This window comes from Danio rerio, chromosome 14, assembly GCF_049306965.1.
Source record: "Danio rerio strain Tuebingen ecotype United States chromosome 14, GRCz12tu, whole genome shotgun sequence".
NCBI lineage: Eukaryota > Metazoa > Chordata > Actinopteri > Cypriniformes > Danionidae > Danio > Danio rerio.
The window spans coordinates 12,032,142-12,055,693 of NC_133189.1; the positions used below are offsets into that span (position 1 = coordinate 12,032,142).

A 23,552-nucleotide genomic window follows, 5' to 3' on the forward strand; every position below is an offset into this window, starting at 1 on the left:
TAGCAAGAAACATCTTAAAAATACCAATGACAATCCGTAAAATATACAAGTCAAACTTGTAAAAAGAACTGCAGAATTCTGAAGAAACATCTTGGAACATTTTTCAATAAAACATTAAAATAATAATAAACACACACATATATATATATATATATATATATATATATATATATATATATATATATATATATATATATATGTGTGTGTGTGTGTGTGTGTGTGTGTGTGTGTGCGCGCCAAATTCTGAAGAAACATCTTGATAAATTATCTATAAACGTAATACAATAAAAATTATAAATATAAAATTGCAAAAGACGTGTATATATATGAAATGTATAATCATCTCACTCATGTCTTGCTGTTTGTCCAATTTTTTCTGTTCAAGTTTATTTAAAAATAAGTTTGACTTTATACTTCTGCAATTATATATATATATATATATATATATATATATATATATATATATATATATATATATTTACTGCCGATTACTGCCTGCTATCTGGGATGCTTTTGTGTCGAATAGTATGCACTTATGGGAGTTATATGGTACGTCTAAATGACCATTTAATTACCATTAAATTACTTTTGCAGACAGCAAGATATATGCTATAGGCTAGTTAACCTTAGCATAGCTTCCCGTCACTTTTTATTAACTTGAAACTCCTCAAATACATTTGGGCACCCAGAAAAAGAGTGAAAAAGAGTGAGACTGCTGCTGAGCCATTTCTTGGTCCTCCACCAGTCAAAAGAAAAAAAAAACCTTCAGGTTCTGTGTGGAAGCATTTTACAGTCAGTGGTGCTGCAGATAAAACAAAGTGATACTGTATAATGTTTACAAAAGTGAAATCAGAAGAGGCAGAGATATTAAACATCTGTCAACATCTTCTATCCGTAATCATTCATTTCTTTTCGGCTAAATCCCTTTATCAATCTGGGGTTGCCACAGTGGAATGAACCACCAATTTATCCAGCATATGTTTTACGCAGTGGCTGCCCTTCCAGCTGCTACCCAGCACTGGAAAACATCCATACACTCTCTTTCACGCACATACAATAGGGACAATTTAGCTTACCCAATTCACCTGTATTGCATGTGTTTGGACTGTGGGGGAAACCGGAGCACCCGGAGGAAATCCACGCCAACATGGGGAGAACCCAGTCGAGGCTTGAACCAGCAACCTTCTTGCTGTGAGGCGACAGCGCTATTCACTGTGCCATCGCGCAACCTTCTATGTAATGTATTATCACATGCGCTAAAAGCATCCTCTCCTGATACTGTCTGTGAACCCCCCACAAGCATCAATCCCCTCAATCAGCACAGCTATGCTCTGCTAAATCCTCCACAAGCACCAAACCATCAACACAGCCACATTCTGCCCCAGCAAGTCAGTTTCAAACATAAAAAAATGTAAAAAAAAACAAACAAACTTTGTGTCTGTTTTGTGGCAGGCAGATGATAATAGCAGGGCTGTATCTTTTAGTATTATATAGAATACTTTTGTTCTTCCAGATCTCCCAGGCAGGGTTTTATTTAGATTTATTTAGTTAATTTTAGTTTTTGGAATTCTTTGCATTGGAAAGAAGTTCTTTCAGAAGAAGAACAGTTTTTTGAAGTATTATTTGTTTTTATTCTGTCTATTCAGTTTCAAGAACGGTGGTGGTGGGGTTCATAATATTCACAATGGTATTTTATTAGTTGTTGGTTTAACCATGGATGAGGTAATGTTATTTTCTTTTCAATGACATTTCTTGTCACATGTTCAAAAACAACAACCAATATTGCATATCTATAATTTATATAATGGGTATAATTAAACAATAGTTTAACTATAACGTAAGTTAGAAATGTAATAGAAAAAATATATATATTTGTGCCATTTTGAATTTTACTCGAATACAAATACAAATACTTTTCCCCCCTCAACAAATACAAATACAAATACCGGCTGCTCCTCACATCCCTAATATATATATATTTGAATTATTATAATTTTTATGTAGTTGTATTTAGCGACTTGCGGTTTTAATAACTACTAGACTACATAAGGTACTGCAATATATATGTATATATATATATATATATATATATATATATATATATATATATATATATATATATATATATATATATATATATATATATATATATTAGGGATGTGCGGAGCAGCCGGTATTTGTATTTGTTGAGGGGGGAAAAGTATTTGTATTTGTATTCGAGTAAAATTCAAAATGGCACAAAAATATATATTTTTTCTATAACACTTCTAATTTACGTTATAGTTAAACTATTGTTTAATTATACCCATTATATAAATTATAGATATGCAATATTGGTTGTTGTTTTTGAACATGTGACAAGAAATGTCATTGAAAAGAAAATAACATTACCTCATCCATGGTTAAACCAACAACTAATAAAATACCATTGTGAATATTATGAACCCCACCACCACCGTTCTTGAAACTGAATAGACAGAATAAAAACAAATAATACTTCAAAAAACTGTTCTTCTTCTGAAAGAACTTCTTTCCAATGCACAGAATTCCAAAAACTAAAATTAACTAAATAAATCTAAATAAAACCCTGCCTGGGAGATCTGGCAGAACAAAAGTATTCTATATAATACTAAAAGATACAGCCCTGCTATTGTCATCTGCCTGCCACAAAACAGACACAAAGTGTTTTTTTTTTTTTATGTTTGAAACTGACTTGCTGGGGCAGAATGTGGCTTTGTTGATGGTTTGGTGCTTGTGGAGGATTTACCAGAGCATAGCTGTGCTGATTGAGGGGATTGATGCTTGTGGGGGGTTCACAGACAGTATCAGGAGAGGATGCTTTTAGTACATGTGATAATACATTACATAGAAGGTTGCGCGGTGGCACAGTGAGTAGCACTGTCGCCTGACAGCAAGAAGGTTGCTGGTTCGAGCCCCGACTGGGTTCTCCCCATGTTGGCGTGGGTTTCCTCCGGGTGCTACGGTTTCCACCACAGTCCAAACACATGCAATACAGGTGAATTGGGTAAGCTAAATTGTCCCTATTGTATGTGCGTGAAAGAGAGTGTATGGATGTTTCCCAGTGCTGGGTAGCAGCTGGAAGGGCAGCCACTGCGTAAAACATATGCTGGATAAATTGGTGGTTCATTCCACTGTGGCAACCCCAGATTGATAAAGGGATTTAGCCGAAAAGAAATTAATGAATGATTATGGATAGAAGATGTTGACAGATGTTTAATATCTCTGCCTCTGCTGATTTCACTTTTGCACACATTATACAGTATCACTTTGTTTTATCTGCAGCACCACTGACTGTAAAATGCTTCCACACAGAACCTGAAGGTTTTTTTTTTTTCTTTTGACTGGTGGAGGACCAAGAAATGGCTCAGCAGCAGTCTCATTTTTTCATAGTGCCAAAATGTATTTGAGGAGTTTTAAGTTAATAAAAAGTGACGGGAAGCTATGCTAAGGTTAACTAGCCTATAGCATATATCTTGCTGTCTGCAAAAGACAGTAATGTAGACGTACCATATAACTCCCATAGGTGCATACTATTCGACACAACTGCAAAAGCATCGTTTTAACCTTTATAAACGAACGTTAACGTTACTCTGGCAACAGTCTATTGTCTAAATTACCGCGCTAACAGAGCTAACGTTGCGTAAACAGAGCACCCGGTTGCAGACGTCCGATCAAACTCCGCTTCAACTCCGCTACAAGTTTATAAACTGCCTTTGGAACCCAGTTAAGGTACAAAAATCTATTTAACAAAAATGATGATGCAGTGAAGTATTTTTTTCACTCAGCCGAGCCTTCTGTCTGTTGCTGTGGAGAAGCGCCCTCCGACTTCTGACTGAGCGTCTCTCTCTCTCTCTTATCTCTCTCTCTCTCACTCACTCACTCACTCTCACTCATGCGGGCATGCACTGTGGTCTCATGAGGAAACGCTGCTTTTTGATATAGTGTTTTTCTTGCTCCCGAATACAAATAATTTTTCAAGTATTTGTTCGAATTAAGTATTCGTAAAAACACGCTATTCGTGCCTTTCCGAATACCGTATTCGGGTTCGGCTCCACCCTTAATATATATATATATATATATATATATATATATATATATATATATATATATATATATATATATATATATATATATATATATATATATATATATATATATTAGGGCCTAAATCTTATAATATTATGTTAGATGTGGGCCATCTACACAAAGAAACTTGTTTAGTTGTGGCAATTTTTGTCAAGATGTGCTCAAAATAGACAAAATCAAATGCAAATGAATTTAGGTCATATAATACTGAATAAAAGTTAGTCAGTCAAGTCTGAGAAACACGTGCACATTTTCTTTTTTAAGTGACCTCTGAACTTTCATGTGTGCATATACACACAGTATGTGTACCAACTGAGCCGTACCTTTAGGGCAAGTTTCTTACTCTGTTCTTACACTTTGGTTTGCATGGTCAATTTTACAGTAGAATTAATAAAGAAGATCTGCACTGTTCTTTGTTTTCCACACAGTTTGGCTGTGGCAGTAACATTAGATTAGATTAGAGTAACTATTGTTACAGTCTATACCTACTCTTAACCTTTTCTGAATCAAATGATCCACTTGCCTGGACAGGTATTTCACCCTTCAGTATCTGTCCCTGGCAATCCTACACAAAGCTTTTACCTTGCATCTACGCAAAGCCCTCTCAAGCAGATGTCATCAGCATGATGGAAAACAATCTATATAAAACTGTAATTGTATAACATTGTATTCTAAGGAACTGTCAAACAGTGCCACCATGTGATTCAATTACACTGTTAAAATATATAAATATCTAAATCAGAAATACTTAAAACTTTTAGATGTTGTATTTCAAACAATTTCATGTTGTGCGGAGCATGTTCAAGCTTTATTGACTTTTTGTGCTTTGCACAGTAGCTAGAACAGTAGAATAAAAGTTCAAGGGCAGAAATCCATCGACGCATAAATTAAGTTAAATTCAGTATGATTTTAGTTGAACACAGAGCAGTCTTCTTTTCTCCTCTAAGCTCTTTGAGGCTCATTTAGACCAATAGCTCAATGTTGCCCAGGCCTAATGTTCATTTGTTAAAACAGGCTAATGGGGTCAGCCTAGTTTTTATGTGACAGTGCCTTTATTAATTCTTAGAGTTAATCACAGAGTACTTGCAATTCCCATTAATTGAGCTTTTTAATGCTCGTACTAAGAATAAATTTGACCGTGTGTCATAATTCAACATGGAAGGATAATTACAATGAATATTATCGTCGCAAAATTCTTGCAATGTCACAGAAACAAATAAAGGAAAAGTAAATTTCTGAAGAAAATAAGAATAGCAAAACACTTTTGATAAAATATTGATGTTCAAATCTCACATTGTAATGTGACAGAGGATATAGACACCATTGGCAAGGTTTGATTTCAGACTTCAACAGTGGGCTGCTGGACTTCAGTGAGTCACAGTGTCTGCCGCTGGCTACAGACAGCTCTTATAGATCAAGACTTTCAAATGAGCACTGCCACAGATTTCATTCAGGGACTTTAATTGGAAAAGTGGTTCTCAGCTCTTTCTTTTGCAAAGGAACATTTTTTTCTCTGAGGGCTAGTAATATTAGAGTGCACTGCTTTTTTCTAAAAAAAATTCATTTGCTTTATTCCTGTGCTCTTGATTAGTAAGCAAACCACTTTGAAAGCATACAGTGAGTCAGGTACAAGGCTATCTGTAAGAAATTAGGTTTGCAGCGGTATTATTACATTACCAAGCTTATACTGGAAGGCTGGCCTTTGCTAGTTTAAAGTGATGGACATCTAAAGAAGTGGTCAAAATCTTTCTAAAAAGTCTGCTAAGCCAGAACAGGTTAGGGGTCAATGTGACCTTTATGTGAAGTGTATTGCGACATAATTAGTGAGAAAACTTACATTTTAAGAAGTCTGATACACACCTGACTTCGAATAGAATGCAGTATTCTAGACAAAATTTGCATGACTTAATTTTCAGATCACAGATGACAACACATTCTAAGAAATTTCATAAAGCCAAACAGTCTAATTAGAACTTTTGAATTATTTAACTATTTTGAACAAGATTTTACCGTTTTTCAGATTTTTTTGATGCCTTTGTCTTGCACAGCAGACACAAAGAGTTTCACTGATTTTCCGAAACAGTATAATACAAGCATATTATTGCTCCTGGCATAAGAATGTTCCGCTTCATACTTTGAAAAAAACTAATATCGACAAGTGTGGACAAATGATGAATCACACAGTCATGAGGTGTGATAAACAATTACACATAGTGGTTGCACACTGTGAGTTGCTGTACAGAATTAAAATCTACATGAGTCAGTTATTTATAGTGTAGAATATATAGTGCCCATAATGGAAATGTTTTCTTTCCCAGAGCTGAAGAATGATGAAACTGCATCATGAAATTTTCAATTAATCCTGAATATACTGCAAAGTGTAAAGGATATTTCATGAAAGTTAATTTGCATGAAAAAATAAAAAAATCAATCACCCCCATAAGATAAAGGATATACTGGTTTCTCTTGTAATGAAACTGACTTAAGTTATTGTAAAGCATTGAAATTACAAACAATTGACTCGTAATGTTAAACAACTAAATTGTAATGTAAAGTTAATGTAATAAGAATTAAATTAAAAACAATTATTAGGTTTTATTTTGTCAGTGAAGAGACTGATCCAGTTAACAAAGGTAGTCAGATTGATTCAATCTAAGTAATGAATGAATCAACATTGAGATATTCCAAATTAACTACAAACATTCCACTGGAGGAGAGGTTTATTAGAGAATAATCCTTGACTTTAATCCTGTTGACGTCAAGTCAGTTCACTCAGCTTTCATGCCTTCAGGCAGCCATTTCCTGTCATACAATTATAACTAGCTCACTCACTTTCCTTTTGCTCAATCCCTTTTATCAGGGGTCTCCACAGCGGAAAGGACTGCCACAATTAAAACTACCTAAATCATAAAAAATTATAACTTATTAGACTTATGTTCATTAATTTTCTTTTCAGCTTAGTCTCTTTATTAATCAGGGGGTTGCCACAGCGGAATGAACCACCAACTTATCCAGCATATGTTTTAGCATATGTTTTATGCCACTCCTCACTGGGAAACACTAATACACTCTCATTCACACACATACACTATTTATTAATATTATTTTTTTATTTAGCTAACCCAATTCACCTACTCTGCATGTCTTTGGACTTGTGGGGGAAACCGGAGCACCCAGAGGAAACCCATACAAACACAGCGAGAACATGCAAACTTCACACAGAAATGCCAACTGACACAGCCAAGACTCGAACCAATGACCTCATGCCTATAGCCAGGGGGGGTTCAGGTGGTTTGAACAAAAGGTTCAGAATTTGTCCTTTTCATTATTTTATGTAATTTAAAAAATATTTATATTTTATAATGAAGTGTAACTTTAAATAACTGGCCAGTAATTCGAATCCTATAGAGCCTCAAAGCCACAATAATGTGACGCGAGTCATGTCACAACCCACCGAGTGCTGCTAATGTTTGAATCTTTGATGCAAAATCCTCATTCATGTTGAGTAACGCTGTCGGTCGAAAAGAGCAAAAGAGGCGGAAAAGAAAGCAGGCAGCGACGTGTTTATCGCAAAATATTGAATATATGTTCAAAAAGACTGCCAAACAGGGTAAGGGTAATGTTACTTACTTCCAATGAGAATCTGTACCTATCCATTAGGTTCTAGGCTAACTGGCTGCTTTAGCTGGGAAGTCCTGTGTATTTATTGACTTGTCCAGTACATGCCCTGCCTTTCCCTATTTTTGCCATTATTTTTTAAATAACTGTCCGACGAAGACTGTAATGGCAAGCGAAGTCCTCAGCCGTCAGATGTCACTTCAAAGGAAAAGGCGCTAGTCCTGTCACGTCTGTGTTTTTGAGTCTGTTTGGAATATAAATCCGATCGCTCAAACAACTTCAGAAGGTGATCTGGGATGCATTCTAGATGAAACTGGACAGGTCTAATCATTTTTTAGACAAAATTATTATAAATAAAATAAATGATGATCTGGAAAAAATCTGATCTGCGCCTGTTAGAGAAAAACCTGTAGAGCCAAACATACTTAAAGTGTGCAAAATTCTATTAAAAACATATTTACTATAAGCACAAAACATGTGTTCTAACTTTTCTTCATCTGCCAAAAAAAAATTTAAATAAATAACCTGTGAAATTTAACTACATTTGGCTTTTATTTTGGCTTTTGACTTAATTCATCATATTTTTTTCTTTAATTTGTTTAATTATCTGTTGCATTTTGTTAATATTTTTCTTTCACTTAATTAATTTTATTTGTAGTATACTGAAATGATAAAATTAAAATTTTCAATTTATATCAAATGGCAACACTACATTACAAATGTGCAGCATGCACTTGTACTTCTTTGAAAACAGATGAAAAATAACAGACAATATAATGTTTTGTTTTAAAAGCAATTTTTTTGGGGGGGAAGATAATGTTATATACAAAAAATAATTGACCCTATAATGGCAGTACTCATGGAGCCTGCCTTATTATAAGTAAAGCACAAAGGCTTCTGTATCCCTACTTTTTTTACAACTTGACTTGTGAAAAACTATTAATAAAAGTGTCAAACACCAAAAGCAGTCAATAAATCAATAAGTTTATAAATAGAGGTTTATGTATTAAGTAAAGTCCTCTAATAATTACAATAATATTTTAGCAATGCTATAATATATATATATATATGTGTGTGTGTGTGTGTGTGTGTGTGTGTGTGTGTGTGTGTGTGTGCACAGTTGGCATGGGACGATAACCATTTTCAAGGTATACCGTGGTTTAGAAAAGTAAGGTTTTAAAACAGACAGAATTTTCTATTATACTGTTTCTAAGGTGTGTGTAAGATTTTTTTAATTATATTTTTTTGTTTTCTTTTTTATCTCCAAAGATGCCATTTTAATTTGTAAAGAAATCTGTGTTTTTGAAACTAATGAAGACAGAAGTCAATGATTAATTTGAATTATTTAGCCTGACATGTTTACTGATCCAAAATATCATAAATCCTTCAAAAAATAAAATGTATTGTGTTTAAAGGGAAAAAAGTTTTAGTTTTTTTTACCCAGACATTTAAGAAATATATATTTTAGAGCAATATAATATAATAAGCATAATACCATGATACCGTGATATTTTTATCCAAGGTTGTCATACCGTCAGAATCTTATACCGGCCCATGCTTAGTGTGTGGTGAGGTTATATTGGGCCAAAAAAGAATGTAAAATATATAGCGGTTCAACCTCCAAAAAAAAAAAAAAAAAAAACAAGCTGGATGCTACAGACAGCTATAACATGTGACACAGCACTAGTGATGTGTGCTACCACTGGTTTCCTATCCGATCCGATATCAATTCAAATGAAGATGAACATCGGCGATACCAATCCAATACCGATACTTTGCCCAAAAATTACTGTTTGGGAAATTAAAGTAACAAGTAGTCTACTTAAAAGTGTCACTTTATTCTGAATACGAGGCATATTATAGGTTATTCTTGTTTATTGTTTATTGTAGAAGAATTATCACACAAAAAAAGAGCCAACTTACAAAAACATCTGAGCATGTATATCTTAAAAAACCTGCCTGAACATCTTAACATAAAACAATAAACATTCACACCTTTTAGTTTAGTGACATGTTAATCCTGCTCCCTTGACGATTTTTTTTAACCTTTTTCTTTTGTTTTATCATTGTCACTATACTATATATATACCCACACTTTGTAGTTATTTAAACGTATATATTTGAAACACTAATCTTAACATATTATTTGCAGTAATATAAAACTTTAATACAGTACATCTTTGTAGATTTATTAGAAAATATATTTAGTACATGTTTGCATACTTTATTGGCAATAGTAAGTAAATGTAATTTCAGTTGCAGCTGGTACTGATACAGTTGCAGTTTATACTAATATTTTGATAATGATTAAATATTTCAAAATAATTAAAAATGTATTTAAAATGTTAAACTTAAGTAGTAAAATATGTAAAACATGTGAGTTTAACAAACAAACATCAACATACAATATATAATTAAATTCAATTATATTTTACATGTCAGGGCTCCATTGTTGTACATGTACATGCATGCAATAGGCAAAGTTTTAAAGCATCTTTACTGTTTAAAACATAATTAAAGCATAGTTTGCAGACAAATTGTATGTTAGTGATTCTAGAAAATACCAATATAATTTGACTGACTTTAAATCAAGTTGCAGAGCATGAAATAAAACAAAAATATCACCTTACAGTAGGTCTAGCATTTGTGATGTGTACAGTATTTGTAGAGAAGTTTTAGTTATTTATGCAAAATAACATACAAGTGTATGGAAAATGGAAAATAACATACAAGTGTATTCCAGATGATGAAACAATTAAGTGCACTACACATAACTAATGCTTATAATGTATTACAGATGATTCACAACAGCTTAGGAGAGAACAAGGGGGAACACATCATCTCAGGCAAGAACAAGGGGAAACGCAGCATCTCAGGGAACAACAAGTGGGTACGCAGCATTTCAGGGAAGAACAAGGGGGTATTACTTTTACTGGGGCATTAGGACTCACACAGACCACAGGTTGAGCGCCCCCTGCTGGCTTCACTAACACCACTTCCAACAGCAACCTAGTGTTCCCTAGTGGTCTCCCATCCAGGTACTGATCAGGCTCAGCCCTGCTTAGCTTCAGTGAGTAAACGGTCTTGGGCTGCAGGGTGACATGGCTGTGGCATGCGGCATCTCAGGGAAGACCAAGGGGGTATGCAGCATCTCAGGCAAGAACAAGGGGGAAAACAGCATCTCAGGGAAGAACAAGTAGGTACGCAGCATTTCAGGGAAGACCAAGGGGGTATGCAGCATCTCAGGCAAGAACAAGGGGGAAAGCAGCATCTCAGGGAAGAACAAGTAGGTACGCAGCATTTCAGGGAAGACCAAGGGGGTATGCACCATCTCAGGGAAGAACAAGGGGATATGCAGCATCTCAGGGAAGAACAAGTCGAAACACAGCATCTCAGGGAAGAACAAGAGGAAACACAGCATCTCAGTTAAGAACAAGGGGTTATGCAGCATCTCAGCAAGAACAAGGGGGAACGCAGCATCTCAGGGAAGAACAAGTGGATACGCAGCATTACAGGGAATAACAAGGGGGTATTTAGCATCTCAGGGAAGAACAATGGGGTATGCAGCAATACAGGAAAGAACAACGGGAAACACAGCATCTCAGGGAATAACAAGGGGTTATGCAGCATCTCAGGGAAGACCAAGGGGTAACACAGCATCTCAGGGAATAACAAGGTGTTATGCAGCATCTCAGGGACAACCAAGGGGGAATGCAGCATCTCAGGGAAGAACAAGTGAGAATGCAGCATCTCAGGGAAGAACAAGGGGGAAACAACATCTCAAGGAAAATCAGGAGGACCCACTCCTTGTCATTAAAGTTCAAGATGAATTGTTTGGTGATCTGGGGTTTTTGATTCATGCCCCGAAATAAATTGATGAAATCTTAGAGAGTGTGCGTAAAAGTCTGATGGCCAGAAAATACAATTTACTCAGGAACCACAAAAGGCCTTCTGAACACCATCTTCCCAATACAATTCCTTGCTTTTTGCAACAGGGCAATCAAGTATGGGTGGTTGGAAGAATATGGCTGGTGGTGGGTGTACAGTTCTAAGCTTGATGGTGCCTTCTGTGTGTGCTGTGCCTTGTTTGTGAAAGCCAAAGACAGAAAACAGATGAGCGTTTTAGTCAATGCTCCATTCACAAAATGTCAAAAGAAAAGTTTAGTTATAGGCAACCATTTAACCACTACCTACAGTACCACTGTGTCGCCCACTTACAAAAAAGTGTACAAGGTTTGTAAGAGAAGCAGAACATCATGATACAAGGTTAAAAAGTTAAAAATGACTGTAAAAATTGCTGTAACTTATTTTGCTCTAAACTGTACATCTTAGTACCTTAGGGTTCCGCCCCAATGACTCTTTAAGCCTACACGCCATCACATTTCTCATAACACACCATACTTTGAAGCTGTGTAATGGTACTGCTGGCACAACCATCACGATAACCTTTTATTTCACAAGAGTAAAAGTAAGAAGGGCTGGTTGATGTTGAGGTCCAGGTTACAACTATAATATCAAGGGTGGTGATGGAAGAAGGAATCAGGAAAAAGCCAGGAGCTGAAGGATCCAGGTGAGGACTCTGAGAGCAGCCAGGATTGTGGCTCACAGTGAAGTTTAGGGAGGGAAGAGCCACTGACAGAGTTGTAGCTGATAAAGTTGGAGCCCAGGTTGGAGACTAGGAAATGGAAATGGAAAACCAAGGCAACACAGTGTATTTGGAGGTGGATTTGCAGCAATTGATAAACAAAGAGGATTTGTTTATTATAAGAGAATTATGAGTTTATTATCTCCAGGCCACTTTATCTTCTTGCCCCTTTGTCTCCTGTGTTTTATCGACTCATAGTGCCCAATCATACACCCTGCGCAATATGATGCCAGGCGTGTAGGACATGATTTTTTGCTATTGTTTTAAAAGCAAATCCGTCTGCACCACTTTATCCACTTATGGGCATGCTGGACTGGAAATGAGGCGAGTTAAGGCACGTTGTTGATGCTATTTTAAGGCAAATTAAATAGACTGGGCCAGACCAACAAAAAGCTGCTTTAAAGTCAATGATGCAGGGTTTTATTAAAATTCACCAGAGGCTGGTCAACAGACTAACTGATTGACGGACCAATGCCCCCACCCACCCACCCCCTTCCTTAAACCCAACCAACAGCATTTTCAAAACCAACCCTGAAAAAAATTAGCCTTCATGGCCAACTGGATTTTACCACACTTTCAGATCTTACCACATTCTGACCCTATTATTTACTTATTTTATTTTTTGCCTTTTGTTTTACCTGTTTTAAAGAAGTGTTGGAGATTTAGCTACCCTTTAATGTTGTCATATGTATGAAATTTTGAAGTTCTAAAGCAGCTGTTTCCTTGAAAAAGACGTGAAAGTGTCATTAGAAACTGAATAGGAAATGATGTTGTTTTAATAAAGTCAGTCGTGAACTGAGGTGGGCCGGTCTAAGGATTGAAACCCCAGGGCTTAAAAGGAGTCACACAACTGCCCTGATACAGGCAGAGCCGATTTTGAATCCGACGTTGAAATTCGAAATATTCCAAGCACTATGCATCCGTTATCATTTGATCCTCTGTGTCCAGTGCTGGTGAGGGAGCTCTGATGGGTGACACATGGTTAATAGACGTAAAAGTGGGACAGGTAGAGAGATGTTGTGACACTGATGGTTTTCTTGATAAAAGTCTCTAAATTGGCACTGTCATCGTGAATAACCATCTGCTCGCAAATTTGTGGTTTCAAACTTTTCAGATAAGCTGCAAGCAGAGCCATCTTTTTCCAAATACTACTTGTGGCGAGTGCTCGGAATTGCAATAGATTTCCTTGACGAAGGTTGATTAATTCATCATGTACTGAGAGTGAGGTGAGTGGAACTGCCAATACCTCCTTCAAGTGACTGATGAAGGTTTGGGAGGGGGCCATCACCGGACTGCCGGCATTCCGGAGAGCATCCGCCCATTGTAGAGCTTGTCTTGTAAATAAGGAAATTATGAAAGCAACTTTTCATTGGGGAACTAGTGAGCATTAGCTTCCATATAAAGTGAGCATTGTAGGAGTAAACCATTGCAGGTGCTTGGTTCGCCCAAATAGCTCACAGGACGAGCAAGAGGCGTGCTCGTGATGGCCACCAGGTTTGTAGCAGCGCTCAAGGGAGCAGAAAGCAGTGTTCCAGTAGCAGCTTCCAGTTAGCAGAGCGCTAGTCTCCATAGCCGTGTGTATGTCTTCTGGGCCGGTATCCTGTCATGATCTCGCACAGGGAAGACAAAATGGTTATCTTTTAAGGGTTGTATTCAAAACAATGTTGCTGAATCAGAGTGATGAAGCAGGAGAGCATTCTAGTTGGTAGCGATCTCATCCCAAGAAGGTCACATTTGTTTTTATTAAAATCTTACACGGTTGTTGCATGTAACAAGGCAAAAAAAAAAATTGGTCTTGCACAGGTCCAGTCCAAACCCACACGGTCTGTTCCTGACTGCTCTGTTAATGGGCAACCTACTTTTGCCTGTATTTTGGTTTTCCTGTTTTATTTAAAAACCTTCAGCATGAATCTATTTGGGTTTGCAGAGATGTTGTGTGCATTTTATTTTTATTCAAATCATTGGGAGTTTAATCATTAAAGAAATTTAACAGTCTTTTGTCTAACTAACCTGCCACAAATATAAAAGGGGTTCATGAAAACATACATGTTTGGTTTTGTCTGGTCCTGTGTTCCATGTGCTTATGCTTTCATCATGCGACCTTCCCCAAGTGCTCATTTGTTCTGTTTCCCGCCGTTTCATAATGTTCATTAGTTTCACCTGTACTCACCCTTGTTAGTCATTAGTTCTATCAAGTCATGTGTATTTTTAGCCCTGTGTTTAGTTAGTCTATTGTCCGGTACTCTGCATTATGTTCTGTCTACACCTCATGTCATTCCTGAGTCTCCTGTGTTTCCAGTGTCCTTCTAGTGAGTGTTTGTATATAAATCTACGTGTTTGATAACTCCTGCTATCCTTTGACTTCTAGACAGAAGCCAGACAAGACAATACCAGACCCAAACAGAAAAAGTGCAGCGTGTTTTCCCCCCATTTAATTTTTATAGTCTTTTTGCCCCTTTGATCCTAGAGGACGATAGCTTCAGCATAATGAGGAGAATCCCACCATCTTCACCTTAGCTGATATCACCGGCTACAGCGATGCAGCCCACTTCTGCGATGAAACAGTCAGCCAGTCCCCTAGCTCATCTTTTAGCTGAAGGAGAGTAGATCTCACTGAGGGTCTGCCTACCTGCATCGCCTACCAGAGGCTGTCGCCCAACGTCATCTCCACCTCAGCCCTCTGACTCTACGGCTTCATGTTGGCTCTCTTCTCACTCCTCTCCTCTGTGGGCCATCAGCCCATCAGCTCCACCAGGTTCCCTCGTCCCTTGGGATCCAGTTTGGTCAGTCGTCGCACTGCCTCCACCTCTGAACCCTGCTCCTCTGGCTACGCCTCGTTCCTCCGTCCGGCCAGGTACGTTGAGCTACTCCATCCCTCCAGCTACGCCTTGGTCCTCTATTGCTCTGGCTCCACTGCGGGCTTCCGGTCCTGTGACGACGCTTCGGTTGGGTGAGCAGACCGCTCCACCCCGGCCCTTCGGGACCTCCTTGGGCTACACCTCCAGCTATGGCGTCTCCTACTGTCAGCCCCCTGGAGTCAGCGACCACTCCTCCTCCTTGTCTTCTCCCTCCGTCTCCTGTGTTTCCAGTGTCCTTCTAGTAAGTGTTTGTAAATAATTCTACATATTTGATAACTCTTGCGATCCTTTGCCTTCCTGAGAAAGTCCAGGCATGACAGATTTAATGGGCCACAAATTAAAAAAAAGGTTGGGGAAACAGTTATAGAAAATCAGTCAATACAATAAGGTAGTAATTAGTCAGAAATATTAATAATCCCTTTTAGTCTTTTAATTTTGGATGTTGTAATATTCAAAATTAAACCATAAATAAATGAGACCATAAATAATATTGTATGAAATCCATGAATTAACTAAATACCATTTGTGATCTTTTGGAATTACATTTGACTGTAGGATTTTTTCCCCTATGTGAGCAACAAAGAATGGGAATCAATTACTGGATTTATATCCTGACATGATAAACCCTCTCCACCACTTCCCCCACCCCAACACTAGTAATAATGTAATGACATTATTTCAGTCAACGGTGATAGCAGAAAACTTTTCTCAATCCTTAAACCATACTACCACCAGAGGGGATGAACAATTTCTGATAATTTCATAAACTGAAATGAATCAAAAGGGAATGGGCATACATCTTCAGAAAAATGGAAAATGTCTAATATCTATATGTGCCAGAATGCCAAATCAATGCTTTTAATCAGCTGATTGGAAACCAGCGCAAACCCCATTTAACACAGAGGCAGGTGAAGAGAATTGATTCATCAACAAATGGCCTTCTGAGGTTCATTGCAGTTGTTCATTCAGTGCAAGACCACCATTACTAGATTCTTTCTTGGCTCCATAATGTTAATACTCTACAGTGATACAGATAATGTTGGCTCATTGGAAAATTAAGCCTCTATATTCCAATTTATATAATATAATTATCAATATAATACATAAGTAGTCAAAGCTAAATCTTTGATATGAAGTTCCATGCAGATATTTATTTTACTCTGAGATAAAAAAAATAAATCATTAAACTTTACCTTGCCATGATAGGCGGCTACCTAATTAAAAGTCCATTTGTGATCTATAATTTCTACTAAATACTATAGAGCCAACTGTTAATAGTATTATAACAATGTGGAAGAACTGGGAACAACAGCTACTTGCAATGTATTACTCAAAGCATTATATCACAGACTAGCGTAAGTGCACACTGAGGCACATAGTGTGCATAAGTCCCCAACTTCTTGCTAAATTAATATATACAGGCCTCCATACTTTATCTGTTTCTCAATATGCATTCTTATCCGTTCTTGTGTCCTAGTGTTCTTGTGTAATGCCATAATCAACAGCTAAAGTTTAGTTCCAAAACTCAAGAAGAACGGAGGACCTTGAATGTACTCAGATGCATCAGCACAGTACTCATTTTAGAAGTCCCAGATGTGATTGCAGCTGAATAAAAGAGATGGGAAGAGCAGCATTTCTATTGATAAATTTCAGAGATATAATTTAATTATTTCAGGAACTTCCCAAAATGAGATCAATAAATGTGCATAAACACATTAAGGGTGTTTATTTGCTGAAATTCATATTAAAGTCTGTTTTATTTGTTTTATGCAATGCATATTTGTATGGCTTTTGTGCAAGTTATATATATTAAAAAGGATAAAAACAAAAAATTGTTGTATAAATGCTGTAATGTTTAAATAACTTTCTGTTAAAAATCTGTGAAGGTCATGTAGCCCTCAGGAAGAACACAGCATCTTATTTCTCAGAGGATTTGTTGTGTGTTCTCGCGGCCTCCCTAGTTTGTTTTCAAAGATAACAGCCTCCATGAGAATGCAAGTCCGTTCTCTGCATTCTTGGAATTGAGAAACAGTCTTAGTGTGTAATTTAGCTTAGCTTAACAACAGTACATAGTGAGCTTCATGAAATGGGTTTCCATGGCTGAGCAGCTACATCCAAGCCTTATATCACCAAGTGTAATGCACTGATGCAAAGCATGGTGCCACTGAATTCTTCTGGACTTCTGAAGTGAAGTTATCGTACTTCCTGACAACCTGATGGACAACTTTGGATTTGGCGGTTGCCAGGAGAATGTTTCTTGCCTGACTATTTTGTGTCAAATGTAACGTTTATTGGAGGGGGGTTGTGGTGTAATTTTGTTTGTTTGTTGAACCAGCAACGTTCCTGCTGTGAGGCGACAGTGCTAACCACTGAGCCTCCGTGCACCCAAGTTATGCAATGGCCAAGTCAATGACCTAATCTGAATCTGATTGAGTTTGTATTTCACTTGCTAAAGACAAAACAGAAGGAAAAATGTCCCAAGAACAAGCAGGAACTAAAGACGGTTGCTCTAGAGGCCTGGCAGAGCACCACCAGGAAATGAAACCCAGCGTCTGATGATGTCTATGCGTTTCAGACTTCAGACTGTAATTGATATAATATTTTTATATTTAAAATAGAAACTCTGCCATTTAAAAATAATATTGGTGAGGTAAATCACCAATGTTCTAACATATACTGTAACATATACTCTAAATTACTACACATTTATAGATACTGAACGAAAGAAAACAAACTAAAGTAAATGTAAAACACTGCAGCATTTTTGCATATAGGCACATTTAATTTTTTTTTTTAACTTTGCTGTGTTGCATGTTCAGAATGAAAAGGATGAACACATCTCTGGCTACTGCCAATAATCACTTCACTGACATATCCATGCATGCTTTGCACAGACCAACACACAAATACAGCACATATTACTGCTGCTAGGCAACACCTCAGTGGAAAATGAGTCCAGGCTGTTTTATTGCCAATGCAAGCATCTGTCTCAAGGTCTCACTCTTTCTTTTTTCAGTAGAATCTTGTCAAAATCTCAAACTGTATTGTCAAGGGTACAGCCAGGGCAAATATTTCCCGAATGATGTTTAATAGAGCAAGAAAAATTTTCACAGTATGTCTGATAATATTTTTTCTTCTGGAGAGTCTTATTGGTGTTATTTCAGCTAGAATAAAAGGAGTTTTTAATAGTAAAAAAAAACATTTTAAGGTCAAAATTATTAGCCCTTTTCAACTATATTTTTCGATAGTCTACAAAACAAACCATTGTTAAACAATAACTTGCCTAACTACCCTAACCTGCCTAGTTAACCTAATTAACCTAGCTAAGCCTTTAAATGTCAATTTAAGCTGTAATGAAGTGTCTTTTAAACTATCTAGTCAAATATTATTTACTGTCATCATGAACAAGACAAAATAAATCAGTTATTAGAAATGAGTTATTAAAACTATTCTGTTTAGAAATGTGGTGAAAAAAAATCTTCTCTTCGTTAAGCAGAAATTAGGGAAAAAAAATAAATGGGGGCTAATAATTCTGACTTCACATATATATATATATATATATATATATATATATATATATATATATATATATATATATGTGTGTGTGTGTGTGTGTGTGTGTGTGTGTGTGTGTGTGAGCTTGTTACAAATCATTATAGAACATGACATTGTAAATCTGAAGAAACAAATAAATAAACAAAATACACATTTAAATAAAGAAAACAAAAATAATACATGGTCAAATGAACTGCACACAAAAATACCAGACAGGAAATATACCACCATTCTTACACGAAACACTCGACACATAACAGTCATTGTTATTGTGACAGTCACTGTTATTGTGAAGTGTTACTGATAATGTAAAGTGAAAACTCGGGTAGTGCTGTATAAGTGTTGTGTTAACACTTCAAATGATGAACTGAAAGTCCGTAATTAACACGCCTCTCTCCACACATGAATCATGATCTGAGAGATCTGCAATGAGTGTGAGGACTCTTGGATTGACTGTTAGCTGCTTCTTGTTTTTCTTAGTTTCCGCTTTTGTGCCCTTCTCAGGATTGATGTTGAAAAAACACCTTTTGAATGCTAAAATTCTAAATTAATCACTAGATCAGGCGATTTCTTTAAAATAAATAAATGAATAAATAAAATAATTTACCTCTGAATAAACTCAAGTGTGGAGCCCAGACCCACAGGATAGTGAATGTTGAGGCAGTAGTAGGTTGCAAACATCGTGCAAACAGCCGAGATGAAGGTGGGGATGAATTAGTTGACAATTTTCTGGTCAACACGTTCCTGCAAGAAAACACAGTTAGAAAATAACTGCACAACAGTCAGGACATACACATATAGTATTTCCTTACATAAGCTATGGGTTTTTCAGAAAAACAGATCAACTTACCACATACAATGATGCATGGTATCACAGGCAAACCTTCCACTTCCACTTCTTTTTGTCATGCAAGTTTCTCCCACATAAAAAACAAGTCCTCCTCTTTTTCATTATAGGAGAGGATGAGGAGCATCGGATCTCTTACGTCTTCTGAGCATCCCTCCTGCTGTCCTCTCAGAATTTTCAGCTTTTGTAACCGCTTGCAAAACATGTTTACTTTTTTTTCTGTACAAACACTTCTGATGAAGTTTAAAACATGTTTCCTTTTTTTACATTACTGAAGAAATAGTCCTTAAATAGTCAGACTGCTTGCTCTTCATTGGTCTACCAATCACACGCTGACCAAGCCCAAAATTGCACACCTTGCCACACAGTTATATGTGTCCTGAACAGCTGCCCTCTTTTCAGCTGAGATTTCATCTTTGTCAAATTCATCTCACCCCCGTCTGCGCTTCAATATTCTTGGTACTAAAGACCGCTTTCCATTTTCAATTTGTGCTTGCAGCTGCTTGACAAATGAGTGATATCCTGTTCCTACCACATCACCTTCTATAACATCTTGCAGCGACAGTGGATACTTTGCACCCATTTTCTTCACAACCTCTATGAAGTATTGTTTACCAGGAGAAGAAGAGGCATGCATCATTTCAGAAACTACAACCCGGATCCGTTCTCTGCATAACTTTGGGCTTGGCCTTTTCCCTCCCTCCAAACACTGCATCAAGGCTTCTGGGGCTTCTCTTATAGAATCTGGAAGCTATCGATCTAATCTGCAGTAGCAATCAGGTGTCTGGGTGAGGGTGACAGACTGAGGAGCACAACGAGGACACTGGAGAGGTAAATGTTGACTGACTATGGCATTCAGTTGTCTCTGCTGTAAAATAAGTTGAAATTCAAATGTAGATAATGACATTTCTTTTATCTTAATTTAGAAATAAAGCTAACTTTCTGCATAATGTACTTACTGGATTGTTTCCAGGCAGCCAACAGTTTTATAACTTGAACTGGTCTTAGTAAGCAGATCAGCTTCCTGAATATACTGTAAATCCTCAGTGGTTCCCACACCTAAAGACTGTAATGTCTCCAATACAATATTTAGAATTGAGGTTGGTAGGCCTCATTACACATTAGTAATGACACTACTTATGTTGCTTGATTCTATGTCATCTATCCTGAGTATAAAAAAAAAAGACTCAACAACTTAGACAGCTCAAGACATCATTGGTGTGACACAACACTGTGTTTCAATGGAACCAGTCATTGTCCATCTTTTATGTAAGCAGCCAATGGATAGAAATCAGTCATGTCACAGATGTTAAAACACTGCATCTTTTCATTGTTTTTCCTCGCTGAGTACATAGATTACTGAGGAAGGAACTCTGCTGTGTACATTGACACCAAAAGATAAACAGTGTTGTTTTGTAACAAAATAAGCACAAGTTCACCAAACTCTACCAAGTCAGTATCCCCTGTGACAAGGAACTGACCTTTCTCGTAGGCTGTTCCTTTAAAAACCATTTCTACACTTACTGTTGTGTTGGTATCAGTCAATCCATATTGTCTGACTGCATCCTGAATGCCTTTACTGTACAGTGTTGAGTAGAATGGAGAACCACCTTTAATTTTTAAGACAGCCTACTGATAGTTAAGCCTGCAACATCTGATGTCTGTTAGACAGAGTGAGACCAAGGTTTTTGAAATTCCTCAAATTTCTTTCACATCTTTTGAAATAGCTGTGTTCGCTTTCGAAACGCATTGTTTACAATCTAATCAAGGGGCCAAATTTCAGGGTCAGTGCTGGATAATGACGTAAGTAATGATGCTTTGGCTCAGCTTAATTTCGGGAAATATAGATTTTTTGGAGTCTAAACATTTTTAATAAACAAAATACACATACACAACTCCAGATATGGATGGCGACATGGTTCCTGGGAGTTAAGCCAACCCTAAGTTATTAAGAGCTGATCTCCGACATGTGAAAAGCTAAACCAGGGACACAATAGACACAAGAGATAATCAGTTGTGGAAACTTAAGGTTGTTTCTTGTCCGTTCAGATGTTTTATCAAACTGTTTTAAGACTGGTTCCATCAACATTCGGATACAATATCCTCACTATACACATTATCTATCTAACATAAAAAGGAATTACTTTAAAATTAATTAACTGTAAAAATAGCAAAATCACTTTAGACATTTTAGATAGTAATAACTACTAGAAATAACAATAGAAACAGTTGCTTCCAGTCCTCAGCCCTCAGTTCCACGCAAGGTATCCGTGACCTCTGACCTAGTTTGGTGGCTCCTGAAAAAGTTACACAGACAGCCAAATGCACTGAATATTCTTACGTAAAGCAGTGTTAACTTATTCATTAGTTAAATCAATTCAAAGTTAAACACTCATTCAAATAATCAAATTTAATAAAAAGTGATGAGAAACAGGATGTTGAAAAAAAAGTATAAACATTGATTTGTTGAGATTGATTTGAAGGTAGAAATCCAACTCCTTCAGCCCTGTCTGTGTCCCTCTGCAATAACACTTCCGAAACGCTAGGTTGGCAGTGAGGTGTTTGTGTTCCTCTGTGTAAAATTTCTTTGCTGGTATTTTGTTTTTTTTCTGAATGCTTCCTTAACCCTCTGGGGTCGAAAACCGCGTATACGCGTTTTGACCAGTGGTGTCGTCAAACTGCTGAAATTAACTTAAATTACATTTTCAGTTTTGATCGTACAGATAAGGGGCCTGTTTCAGTTAGGAGGTTCAAACAACTCGGAGTTTAAACTTGAACTCTGAGTTGATTTACCGAGAGATTAAAAACTCTGAGTTTTCAGTTTCAGAATAGCGGATCTGAGCTGGGTCAATCAACTTTGAGTAGACCAACTCAGAGTTAAGCGCGCACACCGTGACTATAAAAAGGCATTATCAATGGAGCGCAGATATTACGAGTGACCATGGCAACATCTTAAAAAAACAGATCAGCATTTCTTTCTCCGGCTGAATTTGATCTGTTCATGCAAAGCTATAGCAAATATGAGTGTATATATTTGAAAATAAGCAACCATCAGTGAAACAGAGACAATTAGCCTGGGAAAACAGCTGCTCAAGTTAATGCGTACTTTGTAATTTAAAATATCTAAATATTTAAGTATAATAAAATAAGTAATATAATGTTTGACGTTTATAAAATTTTTCTAAACTTTTATACACTTTGATCAGTTTTAATAGATTTAAAAGTGCACTTGTGTGTCTGCCTTTCTATTAATCAAGTGAAAGAGGTTGATATAACATTTAGAAGGTAAGTGCTAAAAATAATTTTTAAAAAGAATAATAATCCCTTTAATCTAGTTACAGTACATGTCAAAGGTTAAGCTAATTGTTTATGAAAAAGGACAAGCCTCGTACGTGACTTTGTTCTGTGTGTGATAAAAATGTAGGAGATATCTAAGTTTCCATCAAAATATATTACATAAATTTGTGCAAAACTGGAATATTGCATAAAGGATGTGAATAAAGCAGCGTTTTTATCCAATGAGTCAAAGAGAACACAATCGTCACCTCCTGATTAACTTGAGCCAAATATCAACAGTAAAAACAGAATTTACTGTGGCAGAAGAAGCTGCGTCAATAAATTATTTATTTAATAAATGTACTTGCGCCTCAGAGACAGAAGACAATGCTGACACACAATGAACACGTGGGGGCGTTTGAAGCCAGACGCGGAGATCTTGACACGCTCCAGACGCTCGGAGGTAATAATATACACTAATACTGAAACAGTTCAGGCATTTTAGAATGACCAAAACAACATTTAAGATGTTCTACAGTGTACTCAGTCTGCTGGGTTGTCCATTCACACACATTTTTATCATCATCTCTAAAAAAACTTTTTTTTAATGCACATACTGTAATTTGTTAAGTGCACTTAGTTTATG

At 36.7% G+C, this 23,552-nt stretch overlaps 1 protein-coding gene across 2 annotated transcripts in view; it reads right to left on the bottom strand.

The window, feature by feature from the left end:
- Window positions 1-22,157, bottom strand: part of si:ch211-153b23.7 — a 66,511-nt gene extending 44,354 nt beyond the window's left edge. The window contains exons 1-4 of one of the 2 annotated variants that reach the window (XM_073922555.1): window positions 21,155-22,157; window positions 20,590-20,705; window positions 19,634-20,498; window positions 19,391-19,527 (exon numbers count right to left, since the gene is read on the bottom strand). In XM_073922555.1, coding sequence (XP_073778656.1) covers window positions 19,391-19,464 — 74 coding nt within the window. In that variant the 5' untranslated portion in view covers window positions 19,465-19,527; window positions 19,634-20,498; window positions 20,590-20,705; window positions 21,155-22,157. The remainder of the gene's footprint in view (window positions 1-19,390; window positions 19,528-19,633; window positions 20,499-20,589; window positions 20,706-21,154) is intronic. The other variant, XM_073922554.1, reaches the window with a different exon arrangement.
- Between the last annotated feature and the right edge of the window lie 1,395 nt (window positions 22,158-23,552).